Source organism: Rhyacophila brunnea, unplaced genomic scaffold, assembly GCF_057557595.1.
Source record: "Rhyacophila brunnea isolate RB1 unplaced genomic scaffold, BYU_Rbru_1.0 scaffold_2, whole genome shotgun sequence".
In the NCBI taxonomy this organism is placed as follows: domain Eukaryota; kingdom Metazoa; phylum Arthropoda; class Insecta; order Trichoptera; family Rhyacophilidae; genus Rhyacophila; species Rhyacophila brunnea.
This window is the reverse complement of record NW_028232859.1, coordinates 57264206-57284536: the sequence shown is the minus strand read 5'-3', so window position 1 is coordinate 57284536 and position 20331 is coordinate 57264206. Positions and strand designations below refer to the sequence as shown.

At 35.7% G+C, this 20331-nt stretch overlaps 1 protein-coding gene across 1 annotated transcript; it reads left to right on the top strand.

The window, feature by feature from the left end:
- Nucleotides 1-3182: 3182 nt before the first annotated feature.
- On the top strand, nt 3183-20325 carry LOC147072579 (myrosinase 1-like). The gene is made up of 7 exons (XM_085947339.1): nt 3183-3196; nt 8571-8647; nt 11680-12255; nt 14900-14994; nt 15433-15738; nt 19864-20102; nt 20214-20325. Exons 2-7 carry the CDS (start codon nt 8575-8577, stop codon nt 20323-20325), a joined length of 1401 nt encoding a protein of 466 aa, XP_085803465.1. The 5' UTR covers nt 3183-3196; nt 8571-8574.
- The last annotated feature ends 6 nt before the right edge of the window (nt 20326-20331 follow it).

Genomic DNA, 20331 nt, shown 5'->3' with positions numbered 1-20331 from the left:
TACATTACAATTTTATTTACTCCATTAAACCCATGTATTTCCAAGATTGAACGTACACAATATTAACATTAAATGTCTTAAATAGTATAAATTATAGTAGAGATTTTTGACTGATTTTATCAAAGCTTGTATATTTTATCAATATTTGTATAAATAAAAAAAATAATATTTACTATCGAAAAAAAACGCCAATCCCGGGATCGTCAAATTGTAATCTCGAAATTCCGGGTTCAAAATTTTGTCTCGGAATTAGATTCCCATTTATAATAATGTAAATCAGCTAATCGACTAGAATTTATTAATAAATTATCACACAATAATAATATAAATACATGTGCATTATTATAAATATATAGTAATTATTTTATGCATCAGTAAATATTATAATATTATTTTGAGCATATTATTATTTTCACGGTTCAGTATTAAGTATAAAAGTTTGATCATATTTAAATAGATAGATGTGAGTAATGTCAGTTTAAAAAAAAAGCCGACACGATTGTTCAACATGATAGAAGCTCTTGGTTGAACTTACCGCCGTCGCCGATGGGACTGCTAATATAATAATGTGATTATTTATTAGAGTTTTCTGTTATTGTTGTTAATTAAATAAACCGAAATCTAAGTACGAGTATTACCATATTATGAGGCTCATTGCCAGAAAGAAAATCTGAAGATGATAATACTTTAGTATCTAGCTACTTTACTGGTCCGCAAAAATATATTATGTATTATATATTTTATGACAAAATAAATAATAGTACCCGCAATAGAAAAGCAACCGCGTCTGAATCAGCGTTTGTTGTTTTTTTGTTGTTTGTTTCTTTCAATGCAAGTATGAATCCAAAGCATGCAACCATTGGGTTGATCAAATGGCTAACAAATACTTCTCGTGAATCTAAAGAAACATTCTTGGGGCTATAATAGAATTATAAATGACATAACTTCACTTACATTTTTTCACAACGTCGGTAACAATGAAGGAACCAAAAAAAAAATTCATCCACAGTAATTCAGATATGCATGTTATAATAATACATACCTAGTTAAAATATTGATAATCGCGTACATATATACATGTTTGGCTTTTTTTATTCACAGATCATTATCGGTTTACACAAATACTTCTTAAAATATTCCAATATTTATACCGGGTATTTAGGAGAATTGTGTCGCTAGATTTCAAAATCAGCCAAGTCCATAATAGATGAATAGGATGAAATACACAGTCACAAGGGTAAAAGTTTATATTATTTCTTGTATAGAATATTTAAAATTAATAAATTCCACATTTTGATAATGGATAAATGTTAGAAAGCACTAGTTCTTCAGCAATTCACAAACAAAGTAAAAAATACCTGAAGGTGGACTTGGCTGATTTTGAAATGCAGCGACACAATTCATATTTGTCCATAAAATGTAGAATTTAAAATAAAAGTCCAATGAATATAATACGGGATACGATACAGCGAGTATGTAAAACAACCACATAGATTTTTTTATGAGGGAAATGGATGGATGAAATTTATTATTCAGTGTTAACTTTGGTTAACTTTGATTTTTTAAGTAGATGCTACAGAATACTTTATCATTGACAATGAGCATATTGTGCTAAAAAATATTTAGTATAATATTAGTAAAAATATGCCAGGCGGGGAACATAGGAACAGTTCCTCGTGGAGTAACTGCCAAAAGTTGGTATGCCTCGAAATCATGTTATGGAGTAATTTCAATGCTATTTTTTTTGCTTTATGTGCATGTTCTATATATTGGATAACTTGGTTTTTTTCTAATATATATATATAGACACATAATCCGCTGACCACATAGTCATAACTAGCCGATCCAAACAAAGACTAATCGACCATGCCACAACATTGAAAAAGGAAGCGGAAAAGCTTGGATTAGAAATAAATGCCTGCAAAACAAAATACATGGTATCCACGCGAGAGCAGGGTCCACCTCGAAATATCTGTGTGGAGCAGCAGGTATGGGAAGAGGTGCAAAGCTTCACGTACCTGGGCTCTAACCTAAACACACTCAATAAAACAACAGAAGAGGTGAACATACGACTCATAGCTGCTAATAAGTGCTTCTACGCCTGTAAGGGTCTACTGAAATCGAAAATCCTAAGCAAGAATAGCAAACTGCTTATCTACAAAACAGTTATTCGACCAGTAGCTACCTTTGGCTGTGAGACATGGTGCCTCATTCAAAGGGAAGAACATAAACTGGCCATATTCGAAAGAAAGATCCTCAGGAGAATTTTCGGGCCCACATTGGAAAATGGAAGTTACAGGATAAAAATGAACCACGAGTTAGAAGTGTTAATAAAACATGAAACGGTGGTGAAATTCTGTCGATCCCAAAGACTAAGGTGTGCTGGACACGTTGAGAGAATGCCTGAGCACAGGACGCCAAAAATCATGACCAAGTGGATCCCACAGTGGAAACGGTCTAGGGGCAGACCAAAGAAGAGGTGGGCTGACTGTATCGAAGAGGACTGGAGAAAGATGGGGAGGGCTGGAGACTAGAGAGGAGCAGCCAGGGAAAGGAGCGTGTGGAGGACAATTGTAGAGGAGGCCAAATCCCGCCCCGGGATGTAGTGCCGAGAAAGAAGAAGAAGATACATAATCCATTGTTAACTCTAAATACCTAAATTATCGACTTTTGTGAGCAACCCCATAACTGATGCTGCTCGGCACTGTCTTGCCATCTTTTTCTATGCTGATTGTACAATAGTACAAAGTACCATATATTTAGTTTATATAAGTACAAAAGTTAAAAAAATATAGTGTTTTTGGCATATTTGGCGGTCATGTAAATTAAAATTATTCGTTGAGTCAAAATTATAGTCATCATCATCATCAGCCGGGGTCAATCCACTGCTGGATGAAGGCCTCCCCAAGCTTTCTCCAACTCTCTCGGTCCTGTGTCGTTCGCTGCCTCGTATTTCCGCCGAACTTTACCAGTTCATCAACCCAGCGGCTTTTAGGGCGACCCTGTGGCCGTTTCGTACCCCTTGGGTACCATTGGATGACGGCATTTGTCCAGCGGCCGTCCTTTCGGCGAGCAATGTGCCCCGCCCATCTCCATTTCAGCTGTTTGGCAACGTCTATTACATCGCGTACTCTTGTCTGCTTCCTAACCCATTCGTTTCTCTTGCGGTCCTTTCGCGTGATGCCCAACATGCACCTCTCCATGCCTCGCTGTGTGACTCTTAGCCTTTGGACATCTCTCGTGTTGAGGGTCCACGTCTCGCAGCCATATGTGAGCACGGGTAGCACACATTGGTTGAACACCCTACGCTTAAGACATAATGGTAGGTCACTCTTAAAGACACTATTCAGACGTCCGAAAGCACTCCATCCCAGCTTTGTTCTTCGAGCAATTTCATCGTGCATGCTTCCGTCTATGGACACCTGCTGTCCGAGATAGACGTAGCTGCTGACTTGCTCGAGTTGGGTGCCAGAAATACAGATAATCGCAGGGTCCGAAAAACAGTTCCTCATCACTTTTGTCTTTGAGACATTTATCTTTAGACCGACCGTTTGAGAGAGGGCAAATGGTTGGCTAGGGCCTCAATGAAATGCACTAATGCCAATAGGTACATTTCTATAAAGTGTTGAGACGCTACTCTACAGATGGCCAACAAATCCTATCTCTAGCCTCCACGCGGCGTCCCCTGGGCAATGCAGATGTGGTGTGTCTTGTGACGGTATAACTCATCTGTAGCTAATAGAGAAGGGTGAAAGGCGAAACTCTGGCGCCTTAAAACGAGAGACCCCTTGGCTACGGGAAGGAAAACCCAGACAGAAAACCACACACCAACCCGCTTGGACAGCGTGGTGTGTTATGTCCAAATACCCCCATGGAACAAGAACAAAAATCTCGGCCCTTATTCTCCGGAGGCCAACCTGACACTGATCACGGCAGCAATCAGCAAGGGAAGGCAGAGGGTGCTAAGAATCCCCGGAAAGACGGTAACGGCTGCCTACCGATGACCATTGCCACCTATAACGCGAGAACATTATCCAGCAACGCCAAACTTCTAGAGCTCGAAGAAGAACTCGAAAAAATCCATTGGGATGTTGTCGGGCTCAGCGAGGTAAGACGACAAGGAGACGATATCGTCAATCTCCACAGCGGACATGTACTCTGTTATAATGGGACTAAGACCGGACGCACAAGCGGTGTCGGATTTTTAATCCACAGACTCTGGAAAGATCGCATAGTTGAATTTGATTTCGCCTCAGATAGAGTAGCAAGTTTAACACTTCAGCTCAGCAAAAGATACCAGATTCTGCTTTTGCAAGTTTATGCGCCCACTCAAAACTCACTTGATGAAGAAGTGGAGGATGTATATGAAGAAATCAGTACGTTGAAAAATAAACGGAAATGTCACTTCACTATCATCATGGGGGACATTAATGCACGAATCGGATCTCAACACCAGGATGATGTAGTGGTCGGGCACTTCGGACATGGCTCCAGGGATGGCCGAGGAGACATGTTAGTAGAGTTTGCGGAAAACCACAATCTCTACATCATGAACTCATTCTTCAAAAAGAAGCCTTCCCGAAAATGGACATGGCGAAGCCCAGCAAAACGAACCAGCGAAATCGACTACATCCTCACTAACAAGAAGGATATTTTTCTAGACTGCACAGCCATTAACAGATTTAATACTGGCAGCGACCACCGAATGGTAAGGTGTAAAGTACGATTTAACATCAAACGTGAGAGATCCAAACTGATGCAGAAGCCCAGAGTCCGCAGAGGCTTGAGAAGCAGAGTCGAATTCCAACAAGAGCTGGAGAACAGGTTAGCGGCTTTCCAAGCTGAAAATGACCCAATCTCCCTACAAAACACCGAGGCAATAACAAAAATCATTATAGATTCTTCGGAAGAGACAGTTGCTGCTGTGGTTGAACGAGTAAGCAAACTTTCAAAGGAAACGTTGGATCTTATGAAGCTGCGTAGCAGTACAAAAAGCGAGCAACAAGTAGAAAATGATCTCGAGTACTCCACGCTGTGCAAAACTCTACGTAAAAACATACGAGAAGATCTTCGTAAGTTCAATATGAACCTTGTTGAATCAATTGTTGCGTCAGGAAGGAGCTTACATAAGAACAAGCAGCATCTGTCAATAGGGAGACGGCAGATCACGACACTAAAAGCGCAAGATGGAAGTATCGTGCGTAACTGGGATCATCTACTGGACACTGTTGTAGAGTTTTACAGCGCTCTATACAAAGATGACACTGACATCAATTCAGATCTTCCGGTGAACGGAGAATATGGAGATCCTCTTCCCGAGGTTACTACCACAGAGGTGGAATATGCTATAATGTGCATGAAGAGTGGGAAAGCCCCGGGAGAAGATGGGCTGACTATCGATGTTCTCAAACGGGCCGGGAGGACGGTGAGCGAAGTGCTCGCACGTCTGTTCACGTCTTGTCTGCACGAAGAGAACATCCCAGAGTCATGGAAAAATGCCTCCATTATTATTCTCCATAAGAAAGGAGACACTGAAGATCTGAAAAACTATCGACCAATTAGTCTACTGCCAATTCTGTATAAGGTTTTCACGAAAATACTCTCAAACCGTCTCGAAACAGTTCTAGACGAGAACCAACCAAGAGAGCAAGCCGGATTCAGAAGAGGCTACAGTACTATGGATCATATACAGGTCGTCAGGGAAATCATAGAGCGCTACCAGGAATACAAACTGCCATTATATCTTGGTTTTATAGACTATGAAAAGGCGTTTGATTCCATCAAAAAATTCTCAATTATAGACGCCCTTAGCAACCAAGGAATTTCCAGACGCTACATAAACATATTGAACAGTATATACAGTGATGCCACAGCATGCGTGAAACTCCACAAACGGTCGTGTAAATTCCCCATTAATAAAGGTGTCCGGCAAGGTGATACCATTTCACCTAAACTATTCACCGCTACTCTTGAGGACTTATTTAGGAGACTTGATTGGGAGGAAAAAGGTGTTCCAATTAATGGAGAGCACCTCAGTCACCTGCGCTTTGCAGATGATATTGTTGTACTCTCACAGGACCCGAAAGACCTCCAAGGTAGAATGCAAGAACTCGCGGATGTCAGTCAAAATTATAGTATTGTACTATAAATATATAATAATACAATAATAGTTGGCAACCCTAGCCATGATCGAATTCTTGATATTCAATATGCGGATACAGAGAACGCTTAATGTCACCGAGACTAGTTGAGCTAGTCCAACTCTTTTCTCTCTAAATTCTTTATTTAAGCACCACGAAACATGATAAGTACATCAGTCTCGTGCGGCTCCATATTGGGATAGCAGAGTGAGCACATACAATCTTTTCTTTCAGACACATTTTAAGCATCATTGAGGGCGGCACTGCATATTCACGACTGTATATACCTACATGATGGGTGGAGATTGGGAATCGAAATTCTTTGTGTAAAAAGTTGAAGCAACCACTTATTCATGATTTAAAGATGGCCGATAAAAGTAAGAAAACGTAGGTAGGTACATGGCCAACCAGGCACTTATTTTTGTATTCCGTTTTTTCGTTGACTTTTTCCTGAATCATCCGGTTTATTTACGTATTTTGAAGTATATTCTAATCAATTAATTACTATCTGATAACATCGATGACATCTTCACAAGTTTAGTTATCGTCTGTCAAGCGATAATGAAGCAACTACATGCAATAAATTAATGCACTACAGATGTAAAACATAATAAGTTTTCCATTGCTTGTCATGAAAACATTGATTTGTGGGATATTATTCCTAGCATGTGCCTTGAGGTAAGTAATATTTTATTTAATTTATTTACGTTATGTCATTGAAAGTAATGCATAAACTCAGTTATTAATCGTCGGTATAAATAACAGAGATAGTAATAGTATACTTTGTACACACAAGGTGACAACGTAGCTATAGGTATAGGATTTGGTGAACATCAAGTGACCATCGCCAAACCTACTCGAAAGGGTGGGTTTCCATTGTCCATCAAGATTTACGCGAAACCAAACTTTGTACCACGTCAGTCATAGCGATTCTAATTATGCACAAAATTCTTTTATTCGGCGGGCTTGTTTAAGTATTTCTCCACCGTTGATCCTTTTAATAATTATTCACCTGTTTCATTTAAACGCGCTATCTCCAAAATTTTGAATGAATAGATAGGTATATATATCTATTTTTTATGTTACTTTTTTGTATATAATTTAATTATTTATTATTCCTCCTCATTTTTCTCATGTAATTTTCTTATGTAATTTCTTTATATTTATGTTATTCTTACTCTCTATCTTGTTAGGCTTAACTATATTATAATGTATACATGGAAACTTTGCTGGTTGCAATAACTTTTCATTATTATATTTTAAATTTTTGTAATCAATATGTAACTGTTTGTTTCCTTAATAAATAAAATCAATAAAAATAAATCAATAATGCCATCTTATGGCGTGTCTACACTATGCCGCTATTTGCCAGTTGGCAAGGCCAATAAATTGGCAAAGCCGACACGATGTAGACGTGACCGTTGGCACGTGCCATAGTGCCAACAGTGTGCCAAGCAAAATCGCTCAAGTGTCGGTCTCCTTCATAGAAAGCCAATGAGAACAGTAAAGTGGGGACGTGCCAACCACTGGCCTGGAGCAATTAGTAAATCCTCCTTGGTGAACATTGTGCGACTAAACTAAATAAATGCCAACACAGATGTAGACGTTTTTACAGCCGCTGGCTTTGCCAATTTGGCTTTTCCAACTGGCATTGCCAAATGCAAACCGCGGTATAGTGTGGACACGCCTTTACGATTCTATTACGAGTACATTCAGGCAAATCGTAAAAATGAGTAACACGAGTCAATATATTTTGCTGTTATTTCCTTAAATAGGTTGTAAAAACTCAATAATCGCTCACATTATTATCATTATTATTATTACATAATCAGAGCCGTTTTACATGGGACACCTGTGGCAAGCCAGTGGCATGGCGAGCGGCTGCATTAACACACAACTGAATGGGCGCGTTCAGACGAGGACACACAAATGCTGCGTTCATTTATAATAATTATGTAAATGCTAAATCTCGCCACGCCGATGGCTTGCCACATGTGTCCCGTGTGAAACGGGTCTTATTCAGGCAATGGGCGACTACACAACAGGGTCTCTATCTCGCATTGTCATTCACATATAGTCACGCTCAGTCTTATTGCGTCCATATTGCTTCTTAAAATTCGATCAGGTTTTCAGATTTCCTCAGGGACGGCCAAAAGCTAGGTACCTACTTAACTGGCGTCCTTTACCTCATGTAACAACATGGTATACCCTGGAGGTATTAACTATAGCGTTCTTCAATGGTGTAGCTATTCAAAGAACTCAGCGTTCGTACGGATCTGTCAATTTTAAGTATTCTTCGAAGAATTTTATTTTCGAATAGATACCTACTAAGAAAGATTGTTTCTTCGTCAGGTTTCACACTCCTATAATTGCGTTGCACTAAAGATATTATTTATATTACAGTGGTGGATGCCATGGAAATGCAACACGTAGAATGTTTCCAAAAGGATTTCAATTTGGAGTGGCAACTGCGTCGTATCAAATCGAAGGAGGGTGGAATGCTGATGGTAAATATTAAATAATATAGCATAATCTTAAATAAATCCATATATATACATATATAACACGTCACTAGCTTAATATATTTAAATAACGGGTCCCTAAGCAAAGTTAACACTAGAACCCAGACACAGGGGCGTAGAAAATTATTTTAGCGCTCGGGGCAGTAACGAAAAATGCGCCCATTAAGGGGCCCGTAAACGAGCCACTTTTTACGGCAATTTGACACGGCAATTGTGTCGCCGTTAATAGTTCCCTAAAACACGACAATGTAGTCTACGTTGCCGAAACTTTACATCTATTACCCATGCTCTCTGGCATTTGTTTATGTGATTATTTAGGACGAGATATGGTGCAGAAATTTCATTGCCGGCCGTTGTTGTCACGTGTACGCACAAAATACATCAGCCTCACTTGCCCGACACTGATGACGGTTCATACATTGCCCAGCAACTGGGCAATAGTTACACAATTTTTTCGGCAATTGTACCGGCAATCTGCAATTTTTGATGCTCCTTTATGGGCCCCTTTACGCAATACAAAATTTGTAGGTGCCTATATACACCTACTACCAACATATACATACCTACTAAGTTATCGTATCGTTAACAGAACTACTTAATGCGGATTAAATAACTAATAAAAGGATTTTGAAAAATGTACGCCCTCCTAAAATTGAAAAAAAAAATTGAAATCCACATTTTTTAGTATAAAAATCATTGAACTTTTCATAATTTAAGTACTTGTAGAAAAACAGCGAATTTTCAACATTACATACAAACTTTATCCTTTCAAAAGACTAAACAATCGATACAACATAATCGACAACGTAAATATTCGTATTACTTACTTAATCACATTTAATCCACGAATTGCGCCGCAGGTGATTTTTTACCGTATGACCAACATTATTTTTTATCATATTCACAATAAAGGTTCGTTTCCGTATCGGTAATTTTGGGATGACATTTTCCGGGTCAAGGACGATTCGGCGCCGGGACAACTGGGCGGCACCTTAGACTATAGATACATCTAGAGGCCACCCATTGCATTGCTAAATGAAGCTGCGTGCCGTGCGTTTGGTTTGTGGGCGAGCGAACGCATTCTTATACACAAATGTTTGAGACCATAGACCATTTCGCTAGTGCTCGCCCAAAGTGATCGCACTAGACGCACAGAATTAAAATATAATTTTCTATTTTTTTTTACTATATATTATTTTTAAGCGGTCAAAATGCAACCATTAGGTAAAGATATCCATAAGTGAAGTTATTTTAAAGAAACATAAGGTCACTTGATGTTAAAATACATAATAATATACAAATAAATTATCACGAACATATTGTATAAAATTACATATGAAACGTAATTGTACGTACGTTCTTGCTTATCAATACGGCTACCACATTTTAATACGACAAACAGAACCATCTTTTCTACTTAATTAATTAAAAATATTTACCACTGACTTTAGGTTTAACACAAAAAATAGCAATTTTAGCAACACGGTTATCGACGCTTGGCGGCTACACCGTAGCAAACCATCTCCCACATTTGTAAACCTTGTATCTTACTCTAGCGCATGTCGCGGAGATTATAAGTCTGCCGAATACTTTCTCACTCGCACTTATGCATCGTTTTTGTTCAGATCTTTGGCGGCACGCAATCAAATGACATTCGAAAATAAATAGACGTTCGTGAATTATAGGTACTTTTAAAATATATATTTAATATTATTGTTCATATTTAAATTATATAATTATTTAAGTATGTACACGTAAATAATGATTTAATTGTGGATAATATGGAACTTAAACATATTATTATCATGTTTAAGTTCGAACGAGAATAGAGTTCTTTTATTTTTATATAAAGCCTCGGGTGTGATAATTCTCAATCCGTAATAAAAACATTATGTTAAAAGCAAAAATATTAAAACTACTAAGTATTAGATAGAAACTGTATAAAATTTCTCGTTTACTTTCTATATAAAACGTCTATTTATTTCATTCGACAGTGCAGCGCCCAATTGTCCTGGCGCCCAATTGTCCCATTCCGACATTTCCATTCATTTTTTTTCTTGCACGTTCAACGAAACTACACTTCTGCACCCTGAGCTGTGCCCAGTTCGGATATCTTGTTCGCACACCCTTTGTTACGCCACTGCCTAATTATTGTTTAATTGTCATAATTGAATGGAAACAAATATTATTAGTTTTTATGATTGCATCTATCGGATGCCGGTCAATTTGCTTTACCAATTAAGGAACCTGTCAAATATCTAACCACTCTGTGGCTTCGAATCAAGGTATTAACCGTTTTAACAATACGTACCTATCTCCTCCTAGACTGCTTCAGGATTAAGCATTCAGCAATTTTAGTTTTAACCCAGATTTTATTTTTTAATCCAATGCTTAAGATACGAGTCCTACATTATACAAGAACATTTTGCTACATACATAATTTGGAACATACTGTCCGACAACAAGATCTCGTCGATAACTTACTGGAAGTCGTTGTAGTCGCATATGGAAGACTTCTCAGTGACGTACCTGTCATGGCGGCAACACGTGCTTAAATAATATATCGGCTCTCTTTTTAGATGTGACTCCTTTACTTCTTCGCAATAAACCAAAAGTTTACTAATAATACTTTTAATATCACTCCTGGTCATTTTGTATATATTTTTAACCATCAAATTACGTAAATTGATAGATCCGTAAACCACGGAAGCGTACAATGTAATGATAAATTTAGAAGCATTCCTCATTTGAAACGAAAGAGCAATTAACTGCAAAGAAGGGGCTTGTTGTTTCACTGTTTTAACACGTGGACAAGAAGTTGTTGTTCAACAATACGTGCCAATGTTTTAAAATATGTATATAATTAATAATATTCCTGAAATATTATAAATATGTACTTACCTAATTTATATACATAATTAAGAAAAATAATTATTTTTCATGTTGCTTTTGAATCATTATAGTACTTACCTACCTATAATAAAATCTGTTTTGATTTATCTCGTTGAACTTTTAAGGCAAAGGCGAAAACATTTGGGACCATTTAGTCCATGAAAGACCGGACCTGATAGCTGATACGAGCACTGGAGACGTTGCATGTGACTCTTATAATCTTTACAAAAGAGACGTGGAGATGGTGAAGGAGTTAGGAGTAGACTATTACCGCTTCTCAATATCCTGGTCGAGGATCCTGCCGACCGGTTTCACCACCACAATCAACAAGCATGGCGTAGATTACTACAATAACTTGATAAATGAACTATTGAGTAATGGGATATCTCCAATTGTGACTATATACCATTGGGACTTACCTCAACCTTTGCAGCTTATAGGAGGCTGGACAAATTCTGAGATTATAGAAATTTATGAAGATTATTCGAGATTTGTTTTTGACGTTTTTGGGGATCGAGTCAAGGTTTGGTTGACATTCAATGAACCTGATATGGTCTGTTTGTCAGGGTATGGCGATATAATAACTGCACCGGCTGTTAATCTTACAGGAATCGGTGAATATATGTGTGCTCATAATTTGTTGAAATCTCATGCAAAAGCCTATCACCTGTACGATGAGCAGTTTAGACCAACGCAAGGAGGTAAGACTATTATGAGGTTAAGAGATAAGGTGACACAAGAAAGAAAACATACCATTTTTTATTAGTGCAACAAACTAATTTACTTAACAATTAAAATGCAAAGAAATTTTTGGAAATGTCTCTTGTTATACCGAAATAATATATTTCTTAATAATACGTAGGTACTATTGGTGAATGACGATGACAAAATTTGGTTTTCGTTTTGTCGAGACTAAAAAGGAAGTAAAATAAAAAGTCACCTAATTTCTCGTCTCCAAAATTTATGTTTAAGGGGGGACATGCTCGTCGAAGGTCAAAATTGAGTTTTTATTGTATTTTCAAACCATGATTCTGGACACTCCTTAAACGTTGTAGATAATCTATTTATATAATTTTGAAGCCTTATTATCTTTTATAGTTATTTTAAACATTTGATGACTGCATAAAGTATTTTTGTTACATAAAATAGTATTCTTTTAAACCTCTCGCTCTAATGTTTTAGAATATAGTCATATTTCGGTACATAACTGTGCAGTGGTGTTAAGATTTTTTACATTTATTAATTTTTAAACGAATTTATAAAATCATTAGTATAATTTATTACGAGATAATTTTTGTAAAATATTCACGATAAAAAATTATATTGATAATCTCTGTGATCCCAAATTTGACAAGAATTAGGCATTTTTTTATTCAAAAAAACGGCAAGATTAACACATTTGAAGATGATTCTAAAGATATTTATTATAAGCTATGTCTTTGACCATTCAAGTGTGATAAACATCTTATGAATAATTATTGCTTTATAATAATTATTGACCTAAGAATAAGGTAGTGTTTTTTTGAAATACGCCATTTCTTTTGTCATTCCCCAGTGGTTAAGCTACAACATACGGCCGTAGCCATAAATTGACAAACTATAATTGAAGTAGGGAGTAAAATGATATTGACGCGCGTGTTTGAACATGTACCGTTTAAAAACCTTATTCTTAGGTCAATAATTATTATAAAGCAAGTCTTACAGTCATCAAATTCTTAAAATAACTATAAAGGATAATAAGACTTCAAAATTATATAAATATATTATCTACAACGTTTAAGGAGTGTCCAGGATCATGGTTTGAAAATACAATAAAATTTAAATTTTGACCTTCGACGAGCACGTGGGCCGTTAACGTAGAACAATAAAAAAAAAAGTCTTTATAAAACACTAGATCTCTATTAATTATAGTACCTAGTAGCACCGCCGCATCGCTGTCGTTGTGTCACTCGCCATGTTGGAAAGGTTATAGTTCTGAAAATGCATGATGGTATCCTTTTAAAGCATTATAATACATATTATTACTTTTCCAGCATTTAATGTTTAATATTGATAGAAATTAACAGTGGCACCAGCTGTTAATAAAAACTATAACTATTTTGTCAGCACACTTTGTTCACTACAGAGATGCAAGTTTTAAAATAAATGTCGTCCATACAAAAAAATTAAATTAACAATAGGTTAGTAGCTTGTTGCTAAAAGGCAACATCATGCAATTAAGGATTAATGCAATGCAGTATCTGAAAAAAATTAAAACGTCCTCATAACAAATCTTGCTTATACATTTCCTATCGTTGAAAAAAAAAACCTTTTGTAATAGGTAAGGGTGTTTTTAAATTCACGTTCATGCTTTTGACATCTTATTTTACTTACCGTAAAACGGGGTGAATAGGAACATTTTCAGATTTCAAATTAAATTGAAACCCTATGCTGTATGACTGAAAAGCTAAATTCGCTTGCCAAAACTTGTGTCTGTCATTCAGCAGTATGGTTTGGGAACACTCAATATTCATTCGCCATCGATATTTTCCCAAAATTATGGTCTGTTCCTATTCACCAGCGAAACGGGGTCAATCGGAACGGGGAGTGAAAAACAGCAAATTTTATTGAAACACATGTTTAAATAAAGAAATGTTAATTTAGAAAACAGAAACTGTATTATTTCTTTAATCAGTGGATTAGCAGGAACAAAATTAGGTACCTATTTAATTGTGTTCTGTTCATTCATTGACATAGACACGTTCGACAAAGTTTTTCAGACCTGCAAAACATGCGAATCGCAACAAACTTTTTCACGTCTGATGAATAACAAACGGTCAAGTTTCCTGTCCTATCGGAGTTTCCATAAGGCAGAAAAATAAATTATCTGTCAAATAACATACACATTGGAATGCAAACGATAGCATTTTGGCGATTTCACTACTCTGAATCTTTTTACCGGGAACTGTTTCTATTCACCCCGTTATACGGTACGTCTTCACTTTAATATTGAGAAAGCTGTACGTCCGTTAAATTGAAACGTAACGATTTTGCGTTGTAACAATACGCTATCATAATGTGTTAAGATTTTTTCATTTTAGCAATATCGCTCAGTGTGGCTAGGCCCTAAATAAGATGAAATGAACATTTCAATATTTTATTATTTAATCCAATATCAGATCAACATGACCTACTGTTGAACTGTAGAATAGGTAACCATAATATTGTTCATTTGATAACATTATCAACATTTGACACCTATAATGTACATATAATAAATTACATGTGTACGCAGTCGGTATTACCTATATAATATAATATACATATATCTATTTAAGTGTTTAAATTATTATGATTATTTTTAAGGACAAGTTTCGATGGTTTTAAGCTCGGATTGGTATGAACCAGAGAATAATGCTACTGATAATGTGAGAGCTGCAAAGTTGGCTGTAGATTTCAATGTAAGTGTTAATGTATTATAGTACCTATAGTTATGAACATGATAACCCTATACTCAGTTTACACGTGCATGGATTTACTGGTATTATCACGGCCATAACAAGAAAAAGCACGTGTAAACACGTATTGTCATGCAAGTTGCAAGATTGCATGCATGAATCAAAAAAGTTCGGAAGCTTCTGAATTTTAATGTGACAGTTGGGTGATTTCAGTCTGCGCCTGCGCAGTACAATGACAGTGACGATATCGATATCTCAGATCTAATGATATTGTGTATCTATAATTTTATTTTTAATGATTTACGGGGATTACTAACGCGACGGAGTATATACTTTGATAACTACTGGCAGAAACTTTAGTCTAGTGGGTCACTGTTATAAGGGTTAATACGTAAATATACAATGTATTTAAAATAGTTCTCAAAATATGTTGTATTCTAGGTCGGTTGGTACGCCAATCCCGTATTCTCGAAAGACGGCGACTATCCTACTTCGATGAAGGAAGCAATAGCGAAACGTAGTAGGGAACAAGGATATAAAAAATCTCGCCTGCCAGCGTTTACGAGGGAGGAGATCGAATACATCACAGGAACTTACGACTTTTATGGGCTGAATCATTACACGACTCAGCTTATCAGAGCACTTCCTTCAAATGTAGTGCAAGATGGGCATTCGTTTGAAGATGATTTACATGTTGAGAGATATTTTGACCCAACTTGGGAAACTGGCCAAAGTCCATGGCTGAAGGTGAGTCATACAAAGATTTAAAATCGTATCTATTTAATAGTTTAATATCCATCATTCATGAATATGTACAATATGAATACTAAGCACTAATGAATCCAGGAGATGGTCAAGAAGGTGGCAATTAAACTTGAAAACGAAATTACTTACCTAACAAAAAAATATAAATGCAAAAGTGGGTTTTTTAAAATTATCTATGGTGTTCAATATAAATTAATGATATTTTGATCATCTGAAAGTCCTTAAAATAAACTTCTATAAATATTAAATTTAAAAAACATGAATCATATAGGTGGACTATATTTTTTGTTGTTTTATTAATCAAAATTATATATTTACTTTGACGTAGGTAGAGAGACAACTTTATTAAAAATATTACCCCATTATTACAAACAAAAATCGATAGTATTATGCCTTATGGCACATATGTTAAATCTAAATGACCACACTGACAAAATAAATATTTAAAAGTAGGTAACAAGAAGTAAATATTTAGTTAGCATTAATATTAACTCAGGTCTTAAAGTTTTCTGAACATTTTGTACTATTTTTGAGAAACAAAAATATTTTTTGAAAGTGTGAGACACAAACCAAAAAGTTGATGTATTGGAAGCATCCTGTAGACGAGGACTGACGGATAATGCATAATGTCCGCAGTTTCAAGTATGTAATTTTAGTAAAATGGCAAAGTATGGTAAAGGTAGGAGAAACCGTTGACGAATGACGAGTGGACCATATAAATTGGATAAACAGGACAGCAAGCGATTGGAAAAGCGGTAGAGCGATACATGAGAGGAGCCATTGCCGACTCAAGTAGAAAGCCGATACATTCACAACGACTGGTCCTACCTTTGCCGCCCCTCCCTTCGATGGATGACCTGTAATTGTTATATAGAGTGCTCATACTGACGCGTCTGTCGTGTTCACACAGGGAATGGTTTGATTTGGATAGATGAGTTACTGTTGCATGATAAATAATACACTAGCATTAACACACCTTCTACAAATTTAATGGATATATCAATGCTACATATTTTTTGGAAATCGATATTACCACCGGTTTTTGTGTGAAGGACTAGTCTGACTTTGACAGCTGATGAATAACAAGAATGTATATTATTTATTAATAACACTGATAGTTATATTTGATGTGAGAATTTTTTATAATTCAATTTGAAACGAGAAAGGGCGAATCAATATGTCAAGCAATCTGTGATCTGGTTTTGACAGCTGAAAAGTGGACCACTCGTTGCTTGTGCAAAAAGTTACGCTCAGGCTTTATTAATTTAAAAATGGCAGTGGAGGATCACATCGTAATGTATTTAGCGTTTTTGCAATTTGATTATTTATTTTTTTCAAAACCAATGACGACCTGATTTCGGGTTTACGTCGCGCATTTTTATTTATTTTATATTTACACAATTTTATATTAGGTATCTGTCAGATTTCAAAATTTCATTGATTTTGTATTAGGTACGTATTATGTATCGTTTAACCGTTGTTGGAAATATATTATTTTATATATGTTTCATAAGTACCCGTTATTTTACTGTTTTCTTAAGTTCAGAATCGTTTATGTTTACATTCCAATAGCCAGTCTTCCCCATTAGGATTTATGTACTATATGACATCAAATCAATGATTCTTTGAAATTACATAATTTTAATTAATCCCTAGAACAGCGGTTTCCAACCTTTATGCTACTACGCCTCCCCGAAGAATTTTTTTTTTCCCGCGCCTCCCTTACCTTTTATTGTTTTAATAGATTAAATAATATAGAAACGTTTTAAATAATAAAAACTTTATTATAAAAAAAAAACTGAAAACTACAATTAACAGAATAATAACAAGGTTTAACTATAACATACACATACGAGTAGATTTATTTTTTATAAAAAAATATTTTTAAACATTTAAACCAACTACATCTATCGCATAAAAATTTAATGCGAGGGTTGTTGTTGTTTATTGGCACAAAGTTCATCAAATCTTGGGGGCAATGAGGAGAGTGCCACTCGTAGCTCTTTTTCGACCACTAACCTAGCTCGATATTTGGTTTTGATTGCAGCCAGTGCCGAAAAGCCCGTTTCGCATAAATACGACGTTACAAACGGTAGAAGCACTTGCATTGCTTTGTAATACAAAATAATATTCATACTCTCCGCTAAGATTCATCCAAAATTGAATTAAGGTTTCATTTTGAAACTTTTGTTTTAGTAGGCTATCGCATGATAATTCTATCAGCTTTTCCTTTTCAATGGTTGTCAGCTCAAATTCGTCATCTTCATTGTCGATAAATGGATTCTGTACCCACAAAAACTTTGAGAAATCAAGGTCTTTAAAATAATTTTAAAAATGCAGCACTAAACCATCCAAGTGTTCAATAAATAGATTCTTGCTTGTTTCAATATTCTTTGAGTTCAAATACCCTTTGAATCTCTTTTGCACGAGATAGCCAGCGAACTTCACAATAATACAGAAGTGAGGTATAATTAGCTTCCATATCTACACACAACTTTGCGAACAGCCTAGATCTCAACGGACTGTTCTTAATGTAGTTTATAATTTTTGTAATTTTTGTAAAAATGTTGTTAAGTTCCTCGCTCATATTTTTTGACACTAGAGCTGCTCTATGAAGCATACAGTGCTTCCAGATAGCATGTGGTGCTTTCTTTTTAACTGATGCTTGAAGACCTGCTTTGTGTCCGGACATTGAGTGAGCACCGTCAGTACACAGTCCAATGCAATTATTCCACGTTATGTCGTTTTCTTCAAAAAAACTGTCCATTATATTAAACATTTCAATGGATGTGGTCCTTCCAGGAATGGGTTTGCAAAATAATATATCTTCTAATATATTATTTTCCCCAACATATCGAACATATGCAATTAAATGGGCATCTTTAGCTATATCAGTCGCCTCATCTACTTGTATGGCGAATTTCGAAGTACGCAACCGAGAAACTAATTGATCGCAAATATCTTCAGATATATCATTGATTCTTCTTCCGACTGTATTATCAGCAAGCGGAATTTGTCGCAACTGTTTTGCATATGAGTCGCCGAACATTATTCGAACCATATCAATAGCTGCTGGTAAAATTAGAGTTTCTCCTATTGTATGTGGTTTCTTACATTTTGCGATTCGTAAGAGTGAGGACGGTAAGAGACATGGTACGAAGCCAATAATAATGCAATTGGTGTTACAGAAAATATTTTTTTGAATGTTTGCTTTTGGTTAATTCAATTTTCTTTGAAAAAATTCTATGGGCTTATCAGCATATTCAGAATGTAGAGTTTCATGGTGCCGTTTTAATTTGACTGGTCTCATACTATCTGAAGCCAAAACTTTCGAACACAACAAACACATTGGTTTTTCCAAGCCATCTATACTAACACTAGTGAATCCTAATGATAAATAGGATGGACTGTATTGTCTTTTCTTGGGAGCTTTACTTCATTGTTCTATTTTGGTTTTATTCCCACTAGTATCAGCATCTTTTCTCTTACAACCGCTCAAAAATGTATCCATTCCACTAAAAAATATTTTATTATTATATTATATTAAAGAAATCACGTCAAAAACAATTTAAAAAAACAATATCACACCCTGCCTACACGCTTCAGTTGACACTTTAGCTACGAGTGACATTTAAATTTGAGGTTATTGTTTTCATGCAACCAGCGGTCGTTTTGTGCATTACCAAAACAGAGCGTTTGCAAAAGCGCCATTTTTAAATGTCTCCGCTCCAAATATTTTTTAATAGGATTTAGATATATGTATTATGTATTATATATTAAAATAAACATTCATGCACTGAATTTTCACTGTTACGTTAAGATATGAAGTTTTATTTATTTGTAGATATTATGGTATAAAAATTAATTTATTAAAAAATTTTGGCGCCCCAGGTTGGAAACCGCTGCCCTAGAATATAACACCATTAGAGAAAAATCTGTAACGAAAGTTGAACTGAGTGGCACTTGAACTCAGATTCGTTAATTTCCTGGTAAGTACTGTATTCATTAAGCTATAGATCTGTCCATAATAAAGAATTTAACACTCTTAAATCTTGTGTATATTCAGTATTTATTAAAGAAAATGATAACATCTCGTTGTTATTTCAGGTTGTACCATGGGGTATGAGAAAAATACTCAACTGGGTTAAAGAGAGCTTTGATGATCCTGAAATTATAATATCTGAGAATGGAATGTCAGATGAAAATAAATACGATGACCCCAAGAGAATTAATTATTTCAGAGAATATTTAAATGCAGTACTAGACGCCATTGAAGATGGATGTAGAGTTACTAGATATACCGCTTGGAGTCTGATGGACAATTTTGAATGGAGACAAGGCTATGTGTAAGGATCGTAATATATATATATATACGTTATCACAATTATTATGGAGAACTTGCTTGAAAATTTATTATGAAAACACAAAAAGTAACATTTTTTTTTTTTGATTTTTAGAGAACGTTTTGGGCTATACTACGTTGACTACAAGTCTGCAAATAAAACAAGGATCCCAAAGAAATCAGTGCAATATTATAGTGACATAATAAAATATCGATTTATTAATTGAAATTGT